Source organism: Danio rerio, chromosome 3, assembly GCF_049306965.1.
Source record: "Danio rerio strain Tuebingen ecotype United States chromosome 3, GRCz12tu, whole genome shotgun sequence".
NCBI lineage: Eukaryota > Metazoa > Chordata > Actinopteri > Cypriniformes > Danionidae > Danio > Danio rerio.
The window spans coordinates 26568908-26591583 of NC_133178.1; the positions used below are offsets into that span (position 1 = coordinate 26568908).

Here is a 22676-nt window from a genome sequence, read left to right on the forward strand (position 1 = left end):
ATCTTTGAATATAATGTGACAAATGGCAATTTCTTGCAATCTTTAATGAAGGGGCAGAATCACCACTATGGCCACTCTAGTAGTTGTAGAATTCTGGTAGTTCTACCAGAAATACTTTTTAGAAGGCAGATAAACGTTTTAACACTTATTGAGAATAGTTTGGATAAATGTGAGTTTGTTACTGTCCTTTTATAAAGTCTATTGGCGTAAGCCTTGTCTATGGTGCAGAACTCTGGATGAGCTGGCAGGTCCTGCCTGAAGATAAAGGCAGGCAAAGCCAACCCTCTGAGTGGAGACGAGGCCGACCTGTTGGTGGTTGTGGCGGGGAGGATGGAGGGAAATTTCAGCAACGTTACCCGAGTACAGCGAAACATTAGCCCCTTTCACACATACATACCTTTCCGGAAAATTACCGGCAATTTTCCGGAAAGGTTGTATGTGTGAACAGGCCATTTTTGAAAATACCGGTAAATTCGTTCTGGCTATTTTCCGGAAAGAGAAGTTGTAACATTACCGGCAATTTGCCGGAATGCTGCGCTGTGTGAATGCAGAAGGAAGATAGCCGGAAAGAGCGCGTCCACGTCTAGAACGTGCTGACGTGAGACACCTGCTTTAGCCAATCAGAACAGTCAGACGCATTCACGTCCGCGCGGTTTATGAGAATAAAAGCCTTTGAATATTTTTCCAGACACCTTTAGCTGCTAGAGGTTAGTCAGATCACGTTTCTATGTTCCTTCTTAATGCTAACTGTGTAAATAATTATCGATAAAATGTTTATGATAATCCGTTGTTTGTTTACCTTCAAGCTTTGCGTGTGCCCGTGAGCGCCCATAGCGCCAGCACACACACACACACATATCATGAACATCTCGACATGCGAAAGTGTTTCTCTATGTTTTCATTGGAGTTGTACTCAATACTGATCCATCCGAAGAGTTTGTAATGTAGTCAAATGTTTACAAACACAAGCGCAGCCGATTAGAGGTCATTTCTGGTTAATGATGTCAGAATTTTCTGGCATTTGGTGTGTGGATGTGTGAATGCTCTTTTCCGGAAAAATTCCGTAACGTCCTCGCCTGTGTGAACAGCGTTTTTTTTAATTTACCGGTAAAGTCGTTCTGGAAATTTTCCAGATATTTACCGGTATCACTGTGTGAAAGGGGCTATTGTTTAGATGGGCTCATATGTAGCGTGCTTGGTTGTTGTAGGCTGACGAGATCATTATTATGACTAAGCTTTCATTTCCAATGTTAATTCTCACTTTATAACCTTTGAAAGGCATTTTCGAAGGCTTGATTATGTTAATTGGCTGCATGGTAATCTTTGTTCATGCTTTGTCTAAAATAAATCACTTTATTAATTAGGCAAATTCACTTTTTTATTCTTTATACTTAATATTATACCATCTACCTAATTCCAGACAAATATTTTGGTGTTTAACTAGTCTCGCAGTTTTCATCCCAGACCCTTGAAATTGGGGGTTTATCAGGATTGGTGTGCTATGCCTTTTATCAGGTGTCAGGGTTTTTTTGACAAGCAGAATCGTATTGACTTAACATTGCACCACATTTTGACGAATCATGACGCCAAAAGTGAATTTCGTAGAAACATGAGATTCACAACATCTGATGACGTTTGCAGCCTGAGTTAGGACATACTCTCCGCAAAGGGGTAAAAGTCGTACCCCTGTGCTGACACACGTCCTGAATTTCCCATCGACTTAACATTTTACATTAGGCCAGGGTCACCAAACTTGGTCCTGGAGGTCCGGTGTCCTACAGATTTTAGCTTTAACCCAAATCAAACATACCTGAACAAGCTAATCAAGATCTTACTAGGTATACTTGAAACTTCCAGGCAGGTGTTTTGAAGCTAGTTAGAGATAACCCATGCAGGGACACCGGCCCTCCAGGACCAAGATTGGTGATCCATGCATTAGGCCATTAGGGTGGCGCGGTGGTGCAGTGGGTAGCACTGTCGCCTCACAGTAAGAAGGTCACTGGTTTGAGCCTCAACTGGGTCAGTTGGCATTTCTGTGTGGAGTTTGCATGTTCTCCTCATGTTTCCATGGGTTTCCTCCGGCTGCTCCGGTTTTCCCAAAGACATGGGCTATATGTGAATTGGGTAAATTGTACGTAGTCTATGTGTGAATGTGTGTGTTTCCCAGTGATGGGTTGCAGCTGGAAGGTCATCCGCTGCGTAAAACATGTGCGGTTCATTCTGCTGTGGTGACTCCTTATTAATAAAAGCACTAAGCTGAAAAGAAAATGAATGAATGAATTAGGCTATTCAAATCCATTCATTACATTGACTCCCATTATAAATGTCACACATCAATAACATTCCAAAAGTGTTGTACAGTCTTGACGGTTTGCTTTATTTGACTCATGCAACCAATCAGCATCTCAATATAATAATGAAGCTTTCAAGCCATGCCCCCAAACCATTTCAACTTCCTTAATAGGGGTGGGATAACCCACTAAAATATATTGATCCTATTGACTCCCTTTATAAATGTCACACATCCACGACATGATATAGCACTGTCATACAGACAAGGGTGTGGGCTCATTTGACTCAAGCAACCAATAAGCATCTCAATATGATAATGAAGCTCATAAGCCATGCCTTCAAAACCATTTTACCAATAATAAATTCATTTATTTTTATTGTTGTTTTTAAATTTAGGTTTAAATTTTATTATTATTTAATCTTTTTTTTAAGCCATGTTTGTTTTGAGGTTGATCTTATGTAGAGATTACAGACTGCCTTTGTCGTCTTCCTCCTCCACTGCAGTGCAGCTCGGGCCGCTGAAGGTCCGGTCTTTTCTGGCGTTTGCAAGTGCTTTTCACGTTCCAAAGGACACGGCTTCATCACGCCGTCAGACGGAGGCAATGACATCTTCGTGCACATTTCTGAGTGAGTTCACTGAGCAAACAAGATTTCATGCTCCTGCATCAAAACCAACACACACACACACACACCTCTACAAACACTGATCATCAAGGTGATGCAGATGCAGTCAGACAGAGTCTAACACAAGCCAGCATTAATATACAATGCTGTTGCTGCTGGACCGTTTGTTGATGGCTTGAAGCAATAGCGAAGGAGGGTCTTCTGGGAATAGAAACAGTGTGGAAAGGTTTTAAGGTCAAAGCTCAGTTAAACTCAAGTTTGAGAGTTGAAAGCATTGACCAGCTTCTCTCAGATCAACTGTACTTGATCACGGGGGAAATGGATCGCCATCTGCCCACTCTTCACACATTCACAAGAGTTTTTTGATGGATTTAGAAAATGTTGCAAAGCTGGTTGGTTAATTCTGAATTGATTCTGAGTTACATTTAATCGTATTTGATCAGTTACTTTAAAGGCAATATAACATTGCTCTGTTTAAATTCCATCGTGCATTTCCAGATGAATGTTCAGCTGGAAAAAAATAGTATATGTTAAACATAAAATAATACATACATTTGATGTCTCATTAAATATATATATAGGGGTGCAACAGATCACGGTTGATCTGTAGTTGGTATGGATCACAAGCAACTGTTTGGAACACTAATATATCAATTAAAGGTGTTTTGGGTAGGACAAGAACTCCTTTTAATATGGAAAATAATCCTCCTATCGCGTGCCGTTGCTTTTATTTAGAACACAGTCTAAATTACTCACTCCTGTCCTCAATCTGGCAACCTGCGCTTGCATGCGTTTTGATCCAGAAGTGCAATACCTAGTTCAACCACTGGGTGTCAAACTTACATACTGCACCTTTAATACTCATGGCTTTTATTTCTCAGCAGGTAATTTCAAAAAGAGAATTAATCTCTGAGAAAATGAGAACTTTAAAATATATATAAAAATTTTATATTATCAAATTTAAGTTACATTTGAGTATGGTGTGTGTAAAAATGTTTTTAAAAATGTTTTTTAATCATTTTATTTTGGGACATCTTAAAGGAATTAACTTATTTGTTTTTTTACAAATGTAAGGAGATTGAACATAAAACTATTAAGTTGATAGTAGAAACATGAGATCAATCAAAGTTGACCCCCAAACCCCCCCCCCCCCCCCCCCCCAATCGAGAGTTGTGTTGTTTCTGCTCATTTGCAGTAAGTAGTTTGAATAAACAGCAGCCATTTTTTTGTGTGCCAAAATATTTATTAATTAATGTAAATGTAGGGCAAATGCAGCTTTCAAAACATAATATCATATATATCATTAATATTAAAGCTTTTGACTCTGAATGTCAGTGTTTCCCAACCCTGTTCCTAAAGGCACACAAACAGTCCATATTGCATATAACAGTCCACCTCTTCCTATTCAAACAAACCTAAATCAATTCATCACATAAGAAGTTAATGGTTCAGATAAGGGAGACAGCCGTAACATGTACTGTTGGTGTGCTGATCAGCTGAATGTCTTCCATATGTAGGCCTTCATTAACAGAGGCGTTTCTGTAAATCCACTGCGCACATTTCTGATCTTCGCTGTTCTTCATCTAGCATTGATGGCGAGTATGTGCCTGTGGAAGGAGATGAAGTGTGCTACAAGATCTGCTCCATTCCACCCAAACACGAGAAGATCCAGGCCGTGGAGGTGACCATCACTCATTTAGCACCCGGCACCAAACATGAGACCTGGTCAGGAGCCGTGTTTGAATCCTGAGCTCCAGCCGGACATCTGCATCTGAACTCTATCATGAAGGATCTCCCGCTCGCAGAGGCTTCTGGGCCTTTCCTGGAGGTTTGTGGGGACTGGACCAGGTCAAAATCAATGCCTTGATATAATGCCACAAATACACACATATTAAAAAACAAATGACTTGCATTTTATTTTTTCTCTCATTCTTTGAGCTCAGGAGGGGGGTTTGTTTAAAATCTCTCTCTAAATGGCTTTCTGTTTAATTATGTGGCATGAGCTGAGCTCAGTTTATCCCTCACACTAACTATCTGTGAATCCTCCATTCATTTGATTAGTCTTAAAGGGACAGTACACCTAAAATTGTACTTACCCGTTTGAGTTGTTCATCTGTTGAACACAAAAGAAGATATTTTGAAGAATGTTGGAAACTGATAACTATTGAATGTGATATTAGTTTTTTTTTTCTCTTTCCTACTATGGATGTCAATTTCTACCAGTAATCAAAATGTCTTCTTTTATGCTCAACTGATGAAAGAAACCTGGAAATGTTTGATTTTGTGGGTGAACTGTCCCTTTAAGAACATGAAGCCTTAATGCATATCTAAACTGCTTAACTAGATAGGTTTCCATATTTTTATTCACAGAAAAAATATGTATGTCTGCATTGTTGTGAAAATATATCATTTTGATCAGTGTTTCTCAACCATGTTCTCAGAGGACCACCAGCTCTGCACAATTTCCATGTCTCCTTAACCAAACACACCTCATTAGTGGAGACTGAAAGAGCTGTAATAGGTGTGACATACAAAGGAGACATCTACATGCAGTGCTGGTGGTCCTCCAGGAACGTGGTTGAGAAACACTGATTTTGATCATTTCTTGTGAGCATGTGATGATGATTTTGCGAATAAATATTAATCAAACACAAATAAATATTAATCAAAATGGTATTTATTTTAATATATTTATTTCAGAACAACATGTAGATTTAATGTAAAATTACATCACTATATTGTTTTGCTAATATGACTACTCATAACAGTGTAAACCATTTGCAGTTATTAATTAATAGTCATTAGTATGGCTATTAACAATACACATCTCTCAATGAAATACTGACTTGACTTACTGACAGACAGATGCAGCTTTAACATTGGCTCGATGCTGCCCATCGACAACATTAAAAGAACATTTAAAAGGCATCCAAAACAGCATTTCTAGGTTAAACCAACATATAGGACACAATAACATCACAAAATTATAACACTCTTTGTTAGAGGCTGGCATTTTGTACATATTTATATTTGATGCATTAATGGTGGTTAATTAAAAGATTTGATTCTGAAGCTGCTGGGGGAAAATATTTGGCTAACGAAGCGTACACAGTGAACATTTCACGACTACAGTGTTGTTTAATGCTGCCTTCATGTTCTACTGGAATAATCAACACAAGCTCACACATGTATTCGCATAGCTGTTTCATTAAGTGGCGAATTTGTAGATTATCTTTAGCATGAATTGCTGATCTCCCAGTGAGAGTTGGGTTTAGGATCACGTCTCCTTTTTAATAAAATCATACATTTTCACATGACAGCCACAATACCATTTATTATCCACCTCATCTGTAAAATAGTTATGCTTTCTAATGAGATCCTGCTGAAATTATAAATATAAGCTTTTAAGTCTGAAGTTAGACCGCTTCAGAACAGTGTTGCCAACTTAGCAATTTTGTTGCTAGATTTAACAACTTTTCATACTACCCTAGCAACCTTTTTTTTTTTTTCAAAAAGCACCTAGCAACAAATTTAGCAGTTTTTAACATTCATTTGGCTACTTGTAGCAATTTTTAAAAAGTGACTCAAAAGAGCAGTTTCAAGGCTTTACTCAGTTATGAAAACAATCTGAGCTAGCAATTTACTGTTAATGTATAATAAACATGTATAATTCTTGGTAATTCATGTAGTAATAAATTCTAATAGTGATAAAATTTGTCACTTTCACAAATGTGTTAATTTCACAAGTTAAAACAAGTACACAAGCTGTGATTGTTTAGAACAATCTTTGTCCTGCAAAGTTTAGTTCCAACCCCAGTCAGACACACCTGGGTGTGCCAATCAAGCTCTTACTAGGCTTTCTAGAAACATCCTTGCTGGTTTATTAAGGCAAGTTGGAGCTAAACTCTGCAGGACACTGGCCCTCCAGGACCAAGTTTGGACACCCCTGGTTTAGAAGAATGTAAATGTTCATTATCAGTGTTATATTTAAAAAAAAAAAAAATCTTTAAAAAGTGTTCATCAATCAGTAATCAAAAAGTGTTCCTTTTAAAAATAGTAAACTGTATTTTTCATAGAAATCTTAATGGACATATTTCAAATAATGTTTGTGCTGGGATGGCCATGTCAATTTGAGAAAGCATTCATTATTTCGTATACTACATAAAGATGTAGTTTTGAGTTGCGATTACACAATGACGTCATCACGCAACGAAATATGTTAATAAGAACTCATGTATTGTGCATCTGGATGTAATATTCAAATATAATTTAATACACGGCACCTCAGAGTAGAAACATGACGGGCTAACTTACATGACGTCACTGATATACAAATTAGTCCATGATGTCATCTGGCAACATTTAGCTACTTTTGATTGTAAAGCTGCATAAATGGAACATGCTAGAACAGGGGTGTCCAAACTCATTCCTGGAGGGCTGGTGTTCTGCATTGTATAGCTCCAACTTCCTTCAACACACCTGCCTGGAAGTTTCTAGTATGCCTAGAAAGAGCTTGATTAGCTGGTTCAGCTGTGTTTAATTGGGGTTGGAACTTAAATATGCAGGACACCGGCTCTCCAGACTAGAACATGTGCTACAAAGACAATAGATGGTATGTCGTGAAGTACACTCATTTGTACATTTGTATTGCAGTTTGTTTTGTACGCGTAATAGTTAAATGAAGTGTACTTCGAAAGGCGTTTGACTGTGTAAAAAGTGCTGTATACTTTAGGTTTTACATATACCAACATTTACATGTTCAATACTTTCTTCATTTGTTTTTTTTTTGGTGTATAAATTATCACACCTGAGCACTTTAAACCTAAAGTATACTTCCGTTTTTAGACATAAAGCCCAGAGTATGTTTGTTTAACATTTAAATGTGTATAAGACATGAGTGAACAGTAGAAATATGGTGAAAAGTTGAGACTATTTCAAATTTATCTTTATAATCTCTTGAATTGATTGAGAGTTTAGTTTTTAACAGCAGATGGTGCTCTGGGCTAGTATTTAACCATACACTCAAATACACAGGATTTTGGCTGAGTCATGCAAGTTGATGTATGTCTCGAAGATAAATCAAATTGTACTATGAACACTGTACGACTGAATACCTGCAATATACAGCACCGTCTGTTGCTAAAAGCTTAACTTTGAATCAATTCAAGAGCAAAAGCAATGCATTTTAAGTCTCAGAATTGATGTCACAAAAGATTTTCACCACCATTTAGTGCAGTGTTTCTCAACCACGTTCCTAGAGGGACCACCAGCACTGCATAATTTAGATGTCTACTTTGTCTCTCACACCCATTACAGGTCTTTCAGTCTGCTGATGATCTGAATCAGGTGTGTTTGGTTAAGGAGATGTGGAAAATATGCAGAGCTGGTGGTCCTCTAGGAACGTGGTTGAGAAACACTGGTTTAGTGGGTAGTATGCGAGTACTCCACATGCGCTGCCCCATTTTTAAGACTACTCTTTGAAACTTAAGTTGCCTCTTTGACGATTCGAGGTATTGAACATCAGATGCGCACAATCTTAATGTTACTTCATATAAAACTGAGGATGTTCTGGCAGTTTCAAAAGTATGCAGAGTCACAAATGGACACCAAGAAAACAATGTTTGTATTTTAAAGAAGTGGCACTTTTCGTCTGCACCAGTGCGATAGGATCAAACTACCGTAGAATGCAAAAACAATAGCCGACAAGTGCTTAAACAATTAAACCACATCAGCAACTATAGTTAAAACAAATTCTAAGATCTTTTTAAAATGTAAATATTTGGATCCGGACAACACAAAATGACAAGTGTCTAGTCTGAAAACTCAAATGGTGTATAATTTGAAATCCATGTACACTTAAAGAGATAATTCACCCAAAAGTGAAAATTTCCTCACGGTTTACTCACATAAAAGTCAGAAGTGTATTTATTTCTTCTGATGAACACAAAGAAAGATATTCTGAAGAATGTTGTGGGGAAAAAACACCATCAACATCCATAGAAGGGGAAAGAAAAAATTACTATGGAAGTCAAAGGCTGTTATGCTTCCTTTGTGTTCATCAGAAGAAACTCAAATATGTCTGGAATAAGCAGAGGTTAAATAAATGAGGCTGACTATCTAATTTTTGGGTGAACTGCCCCTTTAGGAACTTCCCTGTAGCACATGAAGGCAGCATCCAAATATATAAAGAACGTTTAAAACAATCAAGCTGAAGGGACATGTCAGCTTGGAGAAACTGGAGCAGGAGAATCACCCCGAACATTGCAAACACGAACAGGCTGTCAAAACCATCACATGAAGATCACACCATGTCAATACCAGCCAGCAGAACAATATCGCTTTTCCCAGCACGGCCTGTAAATGAGAAACAGCAGGGGGATCATGTTCACCTGAGCAGAGCATGGTCAATATGAGTTTGTGCTTTTAAAACGCTCTCCCTGACAGATTTCTATTGTTGGATCTGATGGACGGTTAAGACTTTCATTGTTGCCTGATAATGCATGCGGAAGCGAAAAACCATCAGGCATCACGTTACCAAACCGGTTTGTGCTTTACAGGTTTTTGCGTTCCTAAATATGTGGATTAGAGTCCACATCTCTCTATGATTGAGGAATATTAAAATAATAAGGTCACCTCAAAAGTGACATGCCGATTGATTGAAGATCTTCAGCTTCAGAGACATCTTTACACAAACCTACAATTCACCTTCTCAGAATTTTCAGCCTGATCAATCCAACACCATCAGTTTTTAAAGTATAGTTCACCCAGAAATTCAAAAACACACAAAGATCATTTGAAGAATGTTTGAAAACAGTAAACATCAACATGCAAAATAGGGAGAACAAAATGGAGGTAAATGGTTACTAGTTTCAAACATTCTACAAAAAGATTAGTAGAGTTTCTTTTTTTCTTTTTTTTTTGAGTGAACTATACCTTTATTTCAGACAGGACCATCTGCAAAGTGACATCCTAAAGAGCATTCCAGTGCAGTTATATCTATCTATGTTATCATTTATCTCTATAACGTCTTTGCTCATCTTTTCATGCTTTAAACATTTCCTCATGCCTTTATACGACATTTAAAGGGATAGAAAATAGAAATATATTGCGATTGGAAATCCCCGTCTCTACTACACTGCTTTATTGGTCAGATTTTGGACGGTTGGAAAACATCTGACCTCACATTTCACAAGCTACGCTGTGACATCAGTCGCTTTCTAGGTCTATCATTTCAGTGAATGACCCTTGGTTAGCGTTGGGCTAAAATCAGTTTGGTCAAGAGAATTATGGTGGAGATGAGATGAATGAGAGGAGACAGAAGACAGATTGGTGTCGTCCTTAATGAGAGATGACAGGAGAGACAGAGAGCAGTTAATAGTGTGAGGCTGCTGGAAAGCCTCCAGTACTCTTTGTGTGTTTGATGATGAAGGCCAGACACTACTCTATTTATGCTCAGCCAGGACGTCATTCAGGATGTTCAGCAGCTGATGGACATGATACTCCTTGAAGACTAGAGCAGGACGGAAACGGATGGATTTTTCTCCACAGGAACCCAGAAATACACCTGACCAGAAAAATGAGCAGTTTAGAGAAAAACCTTGCACTGTGTGGACAAAAATGTATGCTTACTACTAATTATATTGTGTAGTAGCTGCTACTATCATTTTGTTGTCAATTTAAATTGATTATATAATTATTTAAGTCATAAAAATGGTTTACAGTTGTGGTGTTTATTGCCCATAATGATAAATATAATTTTTACATAGTAATTTAAATGTAATGGTAATACATGAATTATCAGTGGGTCTGCACAATATATCCTTTCAGCATTGATATCACAATGTGCACATCTGCAAGTCACATCGCAAGACATGCAATGATGAGTCTGAATTTTAGCTGACCAGGAGCTACAGAATTCTATTTAATTACTGTATTTATCAAATTTATGATTAATAATTATATATATATATATATATATATATATATATATATATATATATATATATATATATATATATATATATATATATATATATATATATAGTTGGCGAATAGCCTGGTGGTTAGCACATCCACATATGGTGCAATAGCACGTCAGGGATACCCGTGTTCGAATTCCGGCTCGAGGACATTTCCCTACCCTACCCCCTTCTCTTTCTCCAACTTCGCTTCCTGTCTAAATACTGTCCTAAAATAAATCTTTAAAAAAAAAAAAAAAAGTTGTAAAACAATTTTACTTACCCTACTGGCAGGTAATTTAGCTTGTTTTAAAAGAAAAACTCTTCATTTTGAAATTTTTTATGAAGGTGAAAACAATATTTTTTACTTTAATTGTTTTGATATTTGACTAAAAATGAGACAAAGCACATGTCTCCAAAAGCATTTAAGAAAAGCAGTTTTTTTGTGTGATTGTTTTCTGTATTGGAATACTGTTAGACTCCAGCAGAAATCCATCAAATACAGCCATTCAATCCATCTTGTAAAACTATTCATATAGCAATATTTTAATCGCATAAAAATAAAACATTGGCAATATCAAAATTTTCCAATATCGTGCAGCCCTAATTAATAGGATTATAAATTGCAACAACATGTATTAATTAGTATATTAACATGCACTACTGGTCAAAAGTTTGGGGTCAGTTTGTATTTTTATGCCGTTTTTTATTTTTATAAAATTATTCTGTTTATCAAGGCGACATTTATTAAAATGTAACAAAAATGTTAAATTGTTAAATATTTATTAGAATTTTAAATGACTGCTTTATTGTATATCGTTTTAAATGAAATTAATTACATAAAACTACAATTATTTTATACAACAAATAGTCAAAATATAATATTCATCATCTCAAACAACAAGTTACTACAGCTGTTGCAGGGAATTATGGTCATTGCAAAATTAGTAAAAATATATAATAAAAATAAATAAAAATACAACAAATATATTTGAAGTCAATATTATTTAATGATGTTTAACAGAGCACTGCAATTTTCACAGTATGTCTGATAATATTTTTTCTTAAACAAAAAGTCTTATTTGTTTTATTTCGGCTACAATAACAGCAGTTTTAAATTTTTTAAACACAATTTAAGGTCAAAATTAATTGCCCCTTCAAGCTATATATATATTTTTTTTTGATTGTCTACAGATTAAACCAGATTATCCCTGTTAAACAGAAATTAGTGAAAAAATAAACAGGCTAATATTTCTGACTTCAACTGTATGTTATATATATATATATATATATATATATATATATATATATATATATATATATATATATATATATATATATATATATATATGTATATATATATATATATATATATATATATATATATATATATATATATATATATATATAGTAATTGTAATTTTTTTTACCTGAGATATAGTTAATATTCTTAAATATAATAATAATTATTATTTATGAGTATTTATGACATTGCAAATCTATTTTACTGTAGTTCCTTGTTGTCACTACTTAAAATCTAAATAAGAAAATATTGAAATAATTGTGTTCCAGTAAATGTCAACTCTGGACATGGTGTGTGTGTGTGTGTGTGTGATGGCGTACCCTTGTTCCTGGCCTTCAGCATGATGGAGTCACGTGTGGCATCACTGCTGGCGTTGATGGCACAGAATGTTCCCTGACCACGGGCTCCGCTCAAGAGATGAGGATACTGACTCTACAATAGACAACGAAGAAACCATCATCAATCCACAACAAACACTCATTACATGACATGATGGATTACGCTGTCATTCTGTCTCCGGCTGCAGGAGTGATGAACATCCTCTTAAGACAACCATTAAGGTGAATAGGGTAAAAGACAAAAAAAGTACTATTTATCACCACACTTACACAGTGGATTTATTACTCAAAGCAAAAAAAAAAAAAAAAAGTTCACAAAAAGTATCTAGTTCTTTGCTCTAAAATGTTATATATAAATATGCACTCAATTGCTGCATACATTTCTAGCCTTAAAATCATCAAATGAATTCATATCAGAAACTAGTTTTTATAAGTTTTTTTTTTGAGTCAAAAGGTTTTAAAGAGGGGAAATACTTGCATCATCACAAGATTTAGAAAATACAGTCAATAGTGAGAAAATCCTCTAAATATTTGTAGCATAAAATGTTGGATATAATCAGGCAACTTATGTATGAACAAATGAATAAATAGAAATAAATATTATGGAGCATCAGAATACATGCATGTATTTGGCGAATGCAAGCACTGGTGTTAATAATAGTAAATAATGGTATTAATAATACATTTAATTATTAATAAAAAACAATTAGAGCATATAAACAGATTCAATGAAAATACAAAGATGCAGTCAATAGGGGCGATGAACATATTAAGCACTACAATGCTGCTCAGAATCTGCATTAAATTGGTCCAGATGATCAAGAAATGATTGCCATATATGGTAAAACTTAGGGATATATGTGTAAAAAATCTGCAGATTTATGCGGAATGATTTTATGAGTATCATAACTAAAAACTTCATATATGAAATTAACAAATATAGATTTTTAACTTCTATTTAATGTTTACAATGCTAATGCAATTAGATCCACTTATTTGTTAAATAAAGCAAGTCTCTCATATAACAGATCTACTAATAGACAGAAAATATTACTTTACAAACTGTATTGTAAATAAATCATATGAAATTTTTAATATTATTATTATAATCACAATTATATTAGTGAAATTCATTTAAAAACTGAATTAATATTACACAAGTAAATACATAGAGTCAATGGGCTAAAAAATGCAGATTTTATGGATGTGCACATTCCATGTGGGCCTACTAAAAACTCCATAACGGACTCTTTCCATGTGCAACATTTAAGTGAGATAGGTTAACCATGTCTTAAATTGAGGAATAATCTGACAGATTTAGATTTGAAAAAAAAATAATAATAATATTGAGGAAATTACTTTTACAGTTGTGCAAATTAGTTATCAATCTCTCAGAAAAGCTTTTTCTAATCAAAAATTTGGCATAAAACAAAATGTATCCGCTTGTTAAGAGTGACGTTACACAGAGCAGCCATCTGATTCAAGTGTATCAAACTGTATGGGGAGACTCATCAAATGGTAATAATAAACATTTATAAAGCGATGTAATACTTTCATGATCGCAGTATATATATCCATGCCTAATGGCCGATGGCCAGAAAGTCATAGTTTTTTTTAGAAATTGTTAAAATGTTGTTTATGATGCAGCAAGCCCAGAGACTGTTGTGTACACTATGATTGTATAAAACAATTTAATTGAATGTGTGATTTAACTAAAAAATTATCATAAACAAATATTTTCTAACACAAGCAGAGTGGTGTATGATGAAGCGGGCTGTACCTGTAGAGCATAGAGCCCCTGCAGAAGAGCTTTGCCTGAACGCGTCACCTGCTCCAGAAGGTTCTCTCTCCTGATCACATTGAGCACCTCTGATAGGAACAGATTCTTGGAAGGGTCTCCCATCCACGTGTTGAAGATTCTGTAAGGCTAAAAGTGCAGAGCATTGTCAGATCAAATGCTCAACTTCATCTGCTTTCACACTCCAGCTCCCTCACAAAAGCCATGCCACTCCACAGCTAACAAATCCATTATTCTAAACCTTTTCAACAGATCAAAACAGGAAAAGGGCTATTTTAATTGGCTTGTTTTAAATGGATCACCACCCATAATTAAATATCTTAAATGTATTATTTTATTTCTTCTGTTGAACACTTGAAAATATTTAATAATATTTAATGACAAAACACTGTGCATTATAAATCTGAGATGCAAATAAACTATATAATACACAAAAGCTTCAGTTAAAGTCTGTGAGAACCAAAAGTTGCTGAGACTCATTTCAGTATGTTGATGTGTAACAGATTTTTACATCAGATTTCGCCTATGCTACTGTTGTCTATTGGAAGGAATGAGTCAATAGAGCCGCCATTTTAGTACAGGGTAGTGCTATTTGAAATGAACGCGCGACCAAGATGTAGAGGACTGGCCATCCAGAGCCAGAGATATATAGACATTTATACATACATCTATTATCTGGAGTTATCCTGGGGGTCATCATGCATTTTTTTTTTTTAATTACAGAAATTATTTATCCATCAATGTAAAAAAGTGATGGAAAATCATGATCGCACAGGCATTGATGACAAAGAGGATGTGTTTGTGTGCATGGAAATGTATTATCCTCCCTCTTTGTTAAATTTGATCTAATCTGTGTCATGAAACACAACACCTTTTCCTGCTTTCACTTCATGTTCTAACAGAGAGAGCGATTCGTTTGTGAATGAATCTTCGTTAACGACTCTTGTGAACCATCGATAGATCTCTGCGTCTCAATGGTATGTAACATTTGTAATATTCAATATTTTGGGTGGACAGTGCACACATTGAGGCGCAGGCACTGTTGTGTTATCAGGCACCCTTACAAGCTACTTCAAACACTAGTCGTTACAGGCGACAATAATACAAGTTTCTGGCATCAGCGTCTTGTTGTCATATTTCATTTACACAATTTGCTGATTTGCTGTAGTCTTGACTAATGCGGTTGAATGACTTTTGTCCTGGGAGCACTGTACAAATATGGCGGTGGTATTGACGCATGTTCAGGGCCCATATACGATATCTACTGTATATATATATATATATATATATATATATACATACAAGTACCGCAACTCTAGATGCAGAAGGAAATGCTCAGAATTTGATTGAAGATTATGAAAGTAAAAAAAAATTCCAAGTTGATTAACTTGCCCAGATGAATTGTTCACATAGAGAATAAAAATGTGTGCGAGCAAAACAAACATTGTAAATTTTGATTTCTCACAGACTTTAAGTTTCATCACTATTTTACTGTTTTTATTATTATTATTATTCTCAATAAGAACAAACCATTACAACAATTTAAAAGGATGCATAAATAGTTCTTTCATTAAAAGTTTTTCAGTTCAGTCAGCTTTGATTCTTGTTGTGCAGTTATTTAATAAAAAATAAATGTAGTCAATACATTACTGTGTGAGAATTTAGCCTGTAGGATGCAGACAAAAAGTATGTTTTCGACAGTAGGGGGCGCTAGTGCTCAGCTGCAGACAGCTGAATAAACCTCATTTGAGGACATGCAATCGTTTATTCTGACTGAACAATCATCAGCTCCTAAACCCCATTATAACGCCATTTATCAGCAAACGGTGCGCTTTCTGATTTTGCACGAGGGGATGTTTGTGACAGCTCTTACTTTGTCAGGCTGCAGTTCATCTCTGTGAAAATATCCTCCGGTCAGCATCTTCTTGCTGAAGGACACCAAATCCGCAGGGTCGTCCAGACCCCAGTGCTCATGAGCCCAGAATTTGCCCGTTGCTCCTCCACCGGTCTGAACCTCATCAACGTGGAAACCACAGCCATGCTGAAACAAGCAGACACAGACAAATCTGTCAACCCATTGTCTGTCAAATCCCAGTGCAGTCCAGAGTTCCCATGCTTTCATGAACACGAGGTTCAAGGACTTTTAATAGCACCATTCATTTTAAATCAATTTAAACTGTCAGAATCCTTACTGTACTTGACTTTTTACTTACACTTGATATTTACATAAAGAGTAATTTTGAAAAAAAGAAAAGAAATTTAAATTCTAAGAGTTTTAATAAAATTTGATTTGAATTTAATATTGGATATATTTAAATGCTGCTTCTGAAATATTGAACAATTGTGCATTATTTGACAGTGTTATTGTACAAGATTTAAATTTAGGATTTTTAATTTAAGAGTTTCTCAGTTTTATCATTCTGTTTTTGACAATTAAGTACAATTATTAAAATAAAACCATGAAATTATTTAAATTAAAATTGAATTTAAGCACTTGCAAGGATCTATGTCTGTTTGTAGATACATTCCAGGCCTTGAATCACACACCTGAAATTAAATTACTTTCAAAAAGCGCAGGAACCCTGGCAGCCACACAACACATGCTGAACATTGACATGCTTCATTTTAAGTGACCACTTCTTTTTTTTCTCAATTCAATTCATCTTTATTTCTATTGCATTTTCACTATGTAGATTGAGTTAATGCAGTTTAACAAGAGGAAAAACCATAATATTTCAAACTGTGAAACATTAGGTGGGGTGGGGTAGAGGTTGATGGTAAGTGTAAATCTGGCATAAAATATATTTTGCACAAATGTGCTTCATACTAACACATTCCCTTCAAAAACTAGTTTGATTAGTGATTTGGAAGTCAGGAGTCAATATGTTACTTGGCAGATCCAAAAATTAAACATTTGTTATTGTTTTTTTTGAGCACAGACATGGTTAATCAAGCTGCTACAGCTAGTAAACAGGTCCAGTATATCACCAGCTGCAGTGGTGCCATGGGTGATTAAGTCGTGTAGTATTATATCACTATTAAACCAAATCTGAATGGTGCCCTTTTCCTGATGTTTGCAGATAAAGGCTTACCAAAACTGGTTTACTACAGTAGGTTGTCCTTTTTCATGTTTTCTGAGTTTCCAGATGCGCCATACACCCAATTATAGCACTTAAAGATGGAAAAATTCAGATTTTCATGATATGCCCCCCACGATATGCCCTTTTTGCCATAATAACAGCTATATTAAATTATGTCCTATTGTGTCCTGCCTTATCACATTTAGAAAGACTCAAATTAGAGCAGATAAAAGAACTTCCTGCAGAGCTGCGAGTGTCTTCTTTTATTTGATCATTCAAAGAGTCTTTTTTATATATATATATTCATAAATGGAGTATCCTTCTGACAGTACTTCAAAGCAGAGACGGAGTGAGTGAGGAGTACTGTGAAGGATAATGAAGCATTAGAGTAGAGTTATCCTGCAAACGAAGAGCTTTACCTTGCGTGCAATGTTTCTTAGTTTGATGAAGAAGTCTGGTGAGGCGTGATTGTCTCCTCCTTCAGCTTGGATGGGCTCGATCACAATACCAGCCACCGGTTTGCCCTTCTGCCTCCACTTCACTATCAGATCCTCAACCTGAAATCCATTCAGACATATTAAATCTCTAACTTGCATGTCAAAATAGTGATTCTAGTGAATTTTCTTATATTGGTTTCTTTTATTCCCGTTTATTTAAAGCTCTTTGAAATAACATTGTGTATGAAATGTGCTACATAAATAAAGTATAATTATAAATCCTAGTAGTTTACGGACTAAAATGAAAGTAAAAAAAAAAAAAAAAAGCTTCCTAACAGGAAATAAAATCTTAAAAAGAAAAAGTATAAATGAAACAAAGTTAGAAACATAAACATTTAAAAAGATAACAAAACTACAAAATGAAAAGCTAAAAGCAAAACCACAAAAAGCACAAAACAAAAATGCTAAACACATGTGCATCTGGAAAGTATTTATAGCGCTTCACTTTTCCACATTTTTGTTAGTTTCATTGCAAAATGGATTAAATTAATTTATTTCCTCAAAATTCAACACACAATACCCCATAAATGACAATGTGAATTCTTTTTTTTTCTTTTTGCAAATTTATTTAAAAAAAAAATGAAAAAAATATTTATATATATTCACATGTCCATAAATATTAACAGCCTTTGCAGTGAAGCTCTAAAGTGAACTCAGGTAAAGGTTCTGTTTCCACTGATCATTCTTGAAATGTTTCAGCAGCTTAATGGGAATTCAGCTGTGGTAAATTCAGATTGGACATGATTTGAAAAGGCATACACCTGTTTTGTAAGGTCCCAGGGTTGACAGTGCATGTCAGGTGTGCCAAGCTTGTGGCATCATATTCAAAAAGACTTGAGGCTGTAATCGTTACGAAAGGTGTATCAACAAAGTATTTAGCAAAGGCTGTGAGTACGTATGTACATCTGATTTTTCAGCTTTTTAATTTTTAATAAATTTGCAACGATTTCAAAAAATCTTTTTTCCACATTTTCTTTATGAGGTATTGTGTGTAGAATTTTGAGAAAATAAATTATTTGAATTCATTTTGGATTAAGGCTGTAACAAAAAAAATGTGGAAAAAGTGAAGCGCTATGAATACTTTGTGGATGCACTTTAAATGCTAAAGTCTAATAATAATAATAATCATTATTATAATAATAATTATCACAAAGACAAACAGCATGTAAATAAAACAAAATTAACATAAAACCAAATAAACTGATAAACTCTAAATTAACCAGCAGAAAATGTAAGCTTAAAGCTAATAATAATAATAATAATAATAATATTAAGCATCATCATCAAAAATGACATGCGTTGATATAATATTTCATTTTATCTACCTGTACATATCAGTTTGCTATCATTGAGATGTTATGCTATTCAGAGTTTAAGATTTTAATTTTACTGCAAGTTTTCTTATTTTTTTCAATATAGTTTTAATTCATTTCACATTATACTTTTAGATAGTCTAAGTGAAAATAAGAAGTATTTTATTTCTACATGTATTCAAATGTTAAATAATAGGGCATTATGATTGCCTCATTGTAATCCAGAATTTAATTGCTTACAGAGCTGTTAACTGAGCTGATTTTGCACGAAGCCCTGTACACCTCAGGGTTCCCACTCTTAACCAAATGTCAAATTCCTTTACTTTCCCTGACTAAAACACTGAATTTCCATGACCTATAATGAATGGAAAAACAAGGTGCAATTGTGCTTTGAATAATATGATGATTGTTTGAGCTTCAATATCATTTTTCATGAATTTAATAACCATTATAAGAGCAAAAAATAGCTAATTTACCTCAACATTTTAAAAAGCCATTAAAGGAAACAAGAGCACTCTAAAACAGAGTCTTTGAAATAATCATTTTGTAGCCAAAACTCTTGAAAAATAAATTTTTCTTTTATGTTTGCCTTAATTAACAGGTACAGCCTGGTGAATGCATGCAATTTAAGTGACTGGAAGTTGGCGAACGGGAAATGGAATAAAACGGTGCTGAATAAAAGCCCAACTATAACAAAAGGCAAAATGTGCAAAAATATGTGATTAAACAAATATGACGGTATAGAAAATTTACATTTTGATAAAAGGAAATCAGTGGAGTGACAAATTACAAATCCTCAAATGACTGTAATTGAGTAGGTTGTCTTAGGAATTGTTCTTTACTAAGTAGTGTTAAAAATGTGTACTTTTACTCTACTATTTTTCCTTCAAACTGCAGTCACTACTTCAGCCAAATTGCCATAGTCGAGACAAAAAAAAAAAGTAGAATCGTCAGAGCTGTGATTCCATTCCAATCAAAAAAAAAAAGAGTTGAATCATACAGAACAACCTCTAGAGACAGAAAGCACTAAATTGTTACACGCAATGACCAAGAGACTGTTTAGACCAGAGATGTACAAAATAGAGCCCGCAGGCCAAAATTGGCCCATGATAAGCTTTGATTTGGTTCGCCATCCTATCTGAAAAAGAAGATTGATTGGGAGCTTTAACAGAGGTCATCATTTTTAATTGAACAAAACTTTTTTTGTCTGTTTTATAATTGAGCTACTGTTTTTACTGTAATAACTTTATTATATATATATATATATATATATATATATATATATATATATATATATATATATATATATATATAAATAATAGTTCATAAAAAGCAATGTTTTCTAGTTTTTCTTTTTATATTATGAAAATAAATTAAGAAATAACTCATGGCAACTTTAATGTAATACAGTTCGTTATATTTTCCTTCAGCCCACAGACCTCAGTCAAGTTTGGTTTTTGACCCTTTATAAGAAAAGGTTTGGGCACCCTTGGTTTAGACTTTGACACTGATCAGAAGATGACCGTTATCTGCAGTATGATGACAGAAATTGTAGAATAGCCTTCAACAATAACTAAATGTACAACAGAATGTTTTGTTTCACATGTAAATGCATCAACTTTTAAGTGTTATAATATCTACTCATCAAGAGCACTCTTAAAAAGGCTACAATTTACTCATGCTTTCAGTAATATTTACAACATATACTTTTATTCTACTTGCACTACATTTTTGGGTAAGTAGAAATTAATGGCATGTTTCCACTGATCCGTATGGTCCCGTACAGTACAGTGCGGTACTCAAATATGTCAGTTTCCATGATCACACTACAAAAAAGTGCCAAAAATTGGAGCTAGACTCACTGCTGAACATTATTGGCTTACAGAAAAGAATCACTAGGACATGGAGCAAGCCAAGTCTTCTTGTAACCAACAAAATAAATAATAATTCTGTTCGGTTCATTTTATAAATGTAGTATTATTTAAAATGGTGTCTAAAAATGTGAGGAATCCACAACAGTAATATTTGAAATAACGATCCTGAGTTTACTAACCCTAACTGAATTTTTTTAGAGCGAGAATGTTCCTGAACGCAACATTTTGGTTTACTCTAAATCTAGCAAAAGAGCAATTTTCACAGTGGAAATGCAAGCCTGATCACGGTGACCCGTATCAAACTATAGTTACTAAATCGTACTGCTCAATGGAAATGAAGCATAATATTTAGAGAGACAAACAAAAGTGCCGGATTTTCAGGAACCTGTACAAAAAAAATCCTGATTTTTAATTTCTGCAACTGATCTTTTGAAATTCCATGATATTCCAAAAAATCCATGAGCCACGAAAACCCTGCATGTGAGAGATATTTGACTCTGACCTCCTCCAGACAGCGGGCTTCCTCCTGAGCATTCTCCCTCTCAAACTCCTCCAGAGGATACCGCAGCTTCGGGAAGGGTGCGATAGGCCAGTCGAAGGATGGGATGTCCAGCTTGTGGATGGCCTTGGAATGTGTTGTGGCCAGGCAACCTGAAATCCAACACCACACACACACAAACACGCATACTAGAGGGCCGATGTTCCAGGCAAAACAAAACATCTGCTGTTCAAATGAAGTCATCTGATACGAATAGCTCCACAGGAAATCAAATGCAATGCAAAATATATGTAAAGCCAGGCCACTGATCTCTGAATCTGAGCTCTAGCAAAAGACAACATTTTCAAGCACTTACCCAAAGTCCTCCCATGGAAAGCTCCCATGAAAGACAAAATGCTCAAATCTGGACATCCAGGACTCTAAGAGAGAGAGAGAATGAGAGAGAAAACTGTGTGTATAAAATGTATTTGTTGGTGGTGGAAAATTATATGCATAATGAGCATCTTTCATATTTTCTCTAACCTGATTGACCATGCAAGTGCCGACTTCCTCTTCGGAGGGGGTTGCATATCCTCTTTCTTTATTCTAGAAACCATTAGAGAGAAATAAAAGATATTAGATGATCTAGGACAGTGCTTCCCAAAGTAGGAGGGGGGAACGGTAGGGGGTGTCACAGGACAACAAAGAGGTGTCGCTTGGTGATTTCCAAAAATCTAATAAATTTTTTAAACCATTTGAATTACCATATTTAATCCATAATAGTAGTATATAGTTACAGCCATTTTGGGCGTCGCAGGCTGAAAATTTTGGGAACCCCTGATCTAGGAGATATTCATGCGCATAAAGTAGGACTGTCAATCAAATGACAATTAATTGATGACATGAATACAAAATGACAATGTGACATGACAAATCTACTTTGCAATTAATGTTATATAACTGGAACTTGTCATTTTTTTGTTCAATATTTTTTGCACAAAAATATTAGATATAGATATAGTCCTATTATAAAATTTATTGACTGATTAAGGATAATAATTGAAGATACAAGACAACCGTTTGAAATTCTAAATTAAGTTTTGATATACTTTTGAAATAGA

At 34.8% G+C, this 22676-nt stretch overlaps 2 protein-coding genes across 14 annotated transcripts in view; one reads left to right on the plus strand and one right to left on the minus strand.

Annotated features, from left to right (window-relative positions):
* carhsp1 (calcium regulated heat stable protein 1) overlaps positions 1-4828 on the plus strand; it is a 32955-nt gene extending 28127 nt beyond the window's left edge. For all 3 annotated transcript variants that reach the window (NM_200562.2, XM_009299441.4, XM_005163934.5), the window contains 2 exons: positions 2797-2919; positions 4504-4828. In NM_200562.2, coding sequence (NP_956856.2) covers positions 2797-2919; positions 4504-4666 — 286 coding nt within the window. In that variant the 3' untranslated portion in view covers positions 4667-4828. The remainder of the gene's footprint in view (positions 1-2796; positions 2920-4503) is intronic.
* Positions 4829-5575: 747 nt separating this feature from the next.
* The window catches only part of abat (4-aminobutyrate aminotransferase), a 48661-nt gene continuing 31560 nt past the window's right edge, over positions 5576-22676 (minus strand). For 4 of the 11 annotated variants that reach the window (XM_068216148.2, XM_073937438.1, XM_073937446.1 and 1 more), the window contains 8 exons: positions 22099-22161; positions 21932-21995; positions 21580-21728; positions 17813-17950; positions 16187-16354; positions 14296-14442; positions 12498-12609; positions 5576-10480 (listed from right to left, as the gene is read on the minus strand). In XM_068216148.2, the coding sequence (XP_068072249.1) occupies positions 10359-10480; positions 12498-12609; positions 14296-14442; positions 16187-16354; positions 17813-17950; positions 21580-21728; positions 21932-21995; positions 22099-22161 (963 nt within the window). In that variant the 3' untranslated portion in view covers positions 5576-10358. The remainder of the gene's footprint in view (positions 10481-12497; positions 12610-14295; positions 14443-16186; positions 16355-17812; positions 17951-21579; positions 21729-21931; positions 21996-22098; positions 22162-22676) is intronic. The other 7 variants (XR_012397818.1, XR_012397837.1, XR_012397821.1 and 4 more) reach the window with 6 other exon arrangements.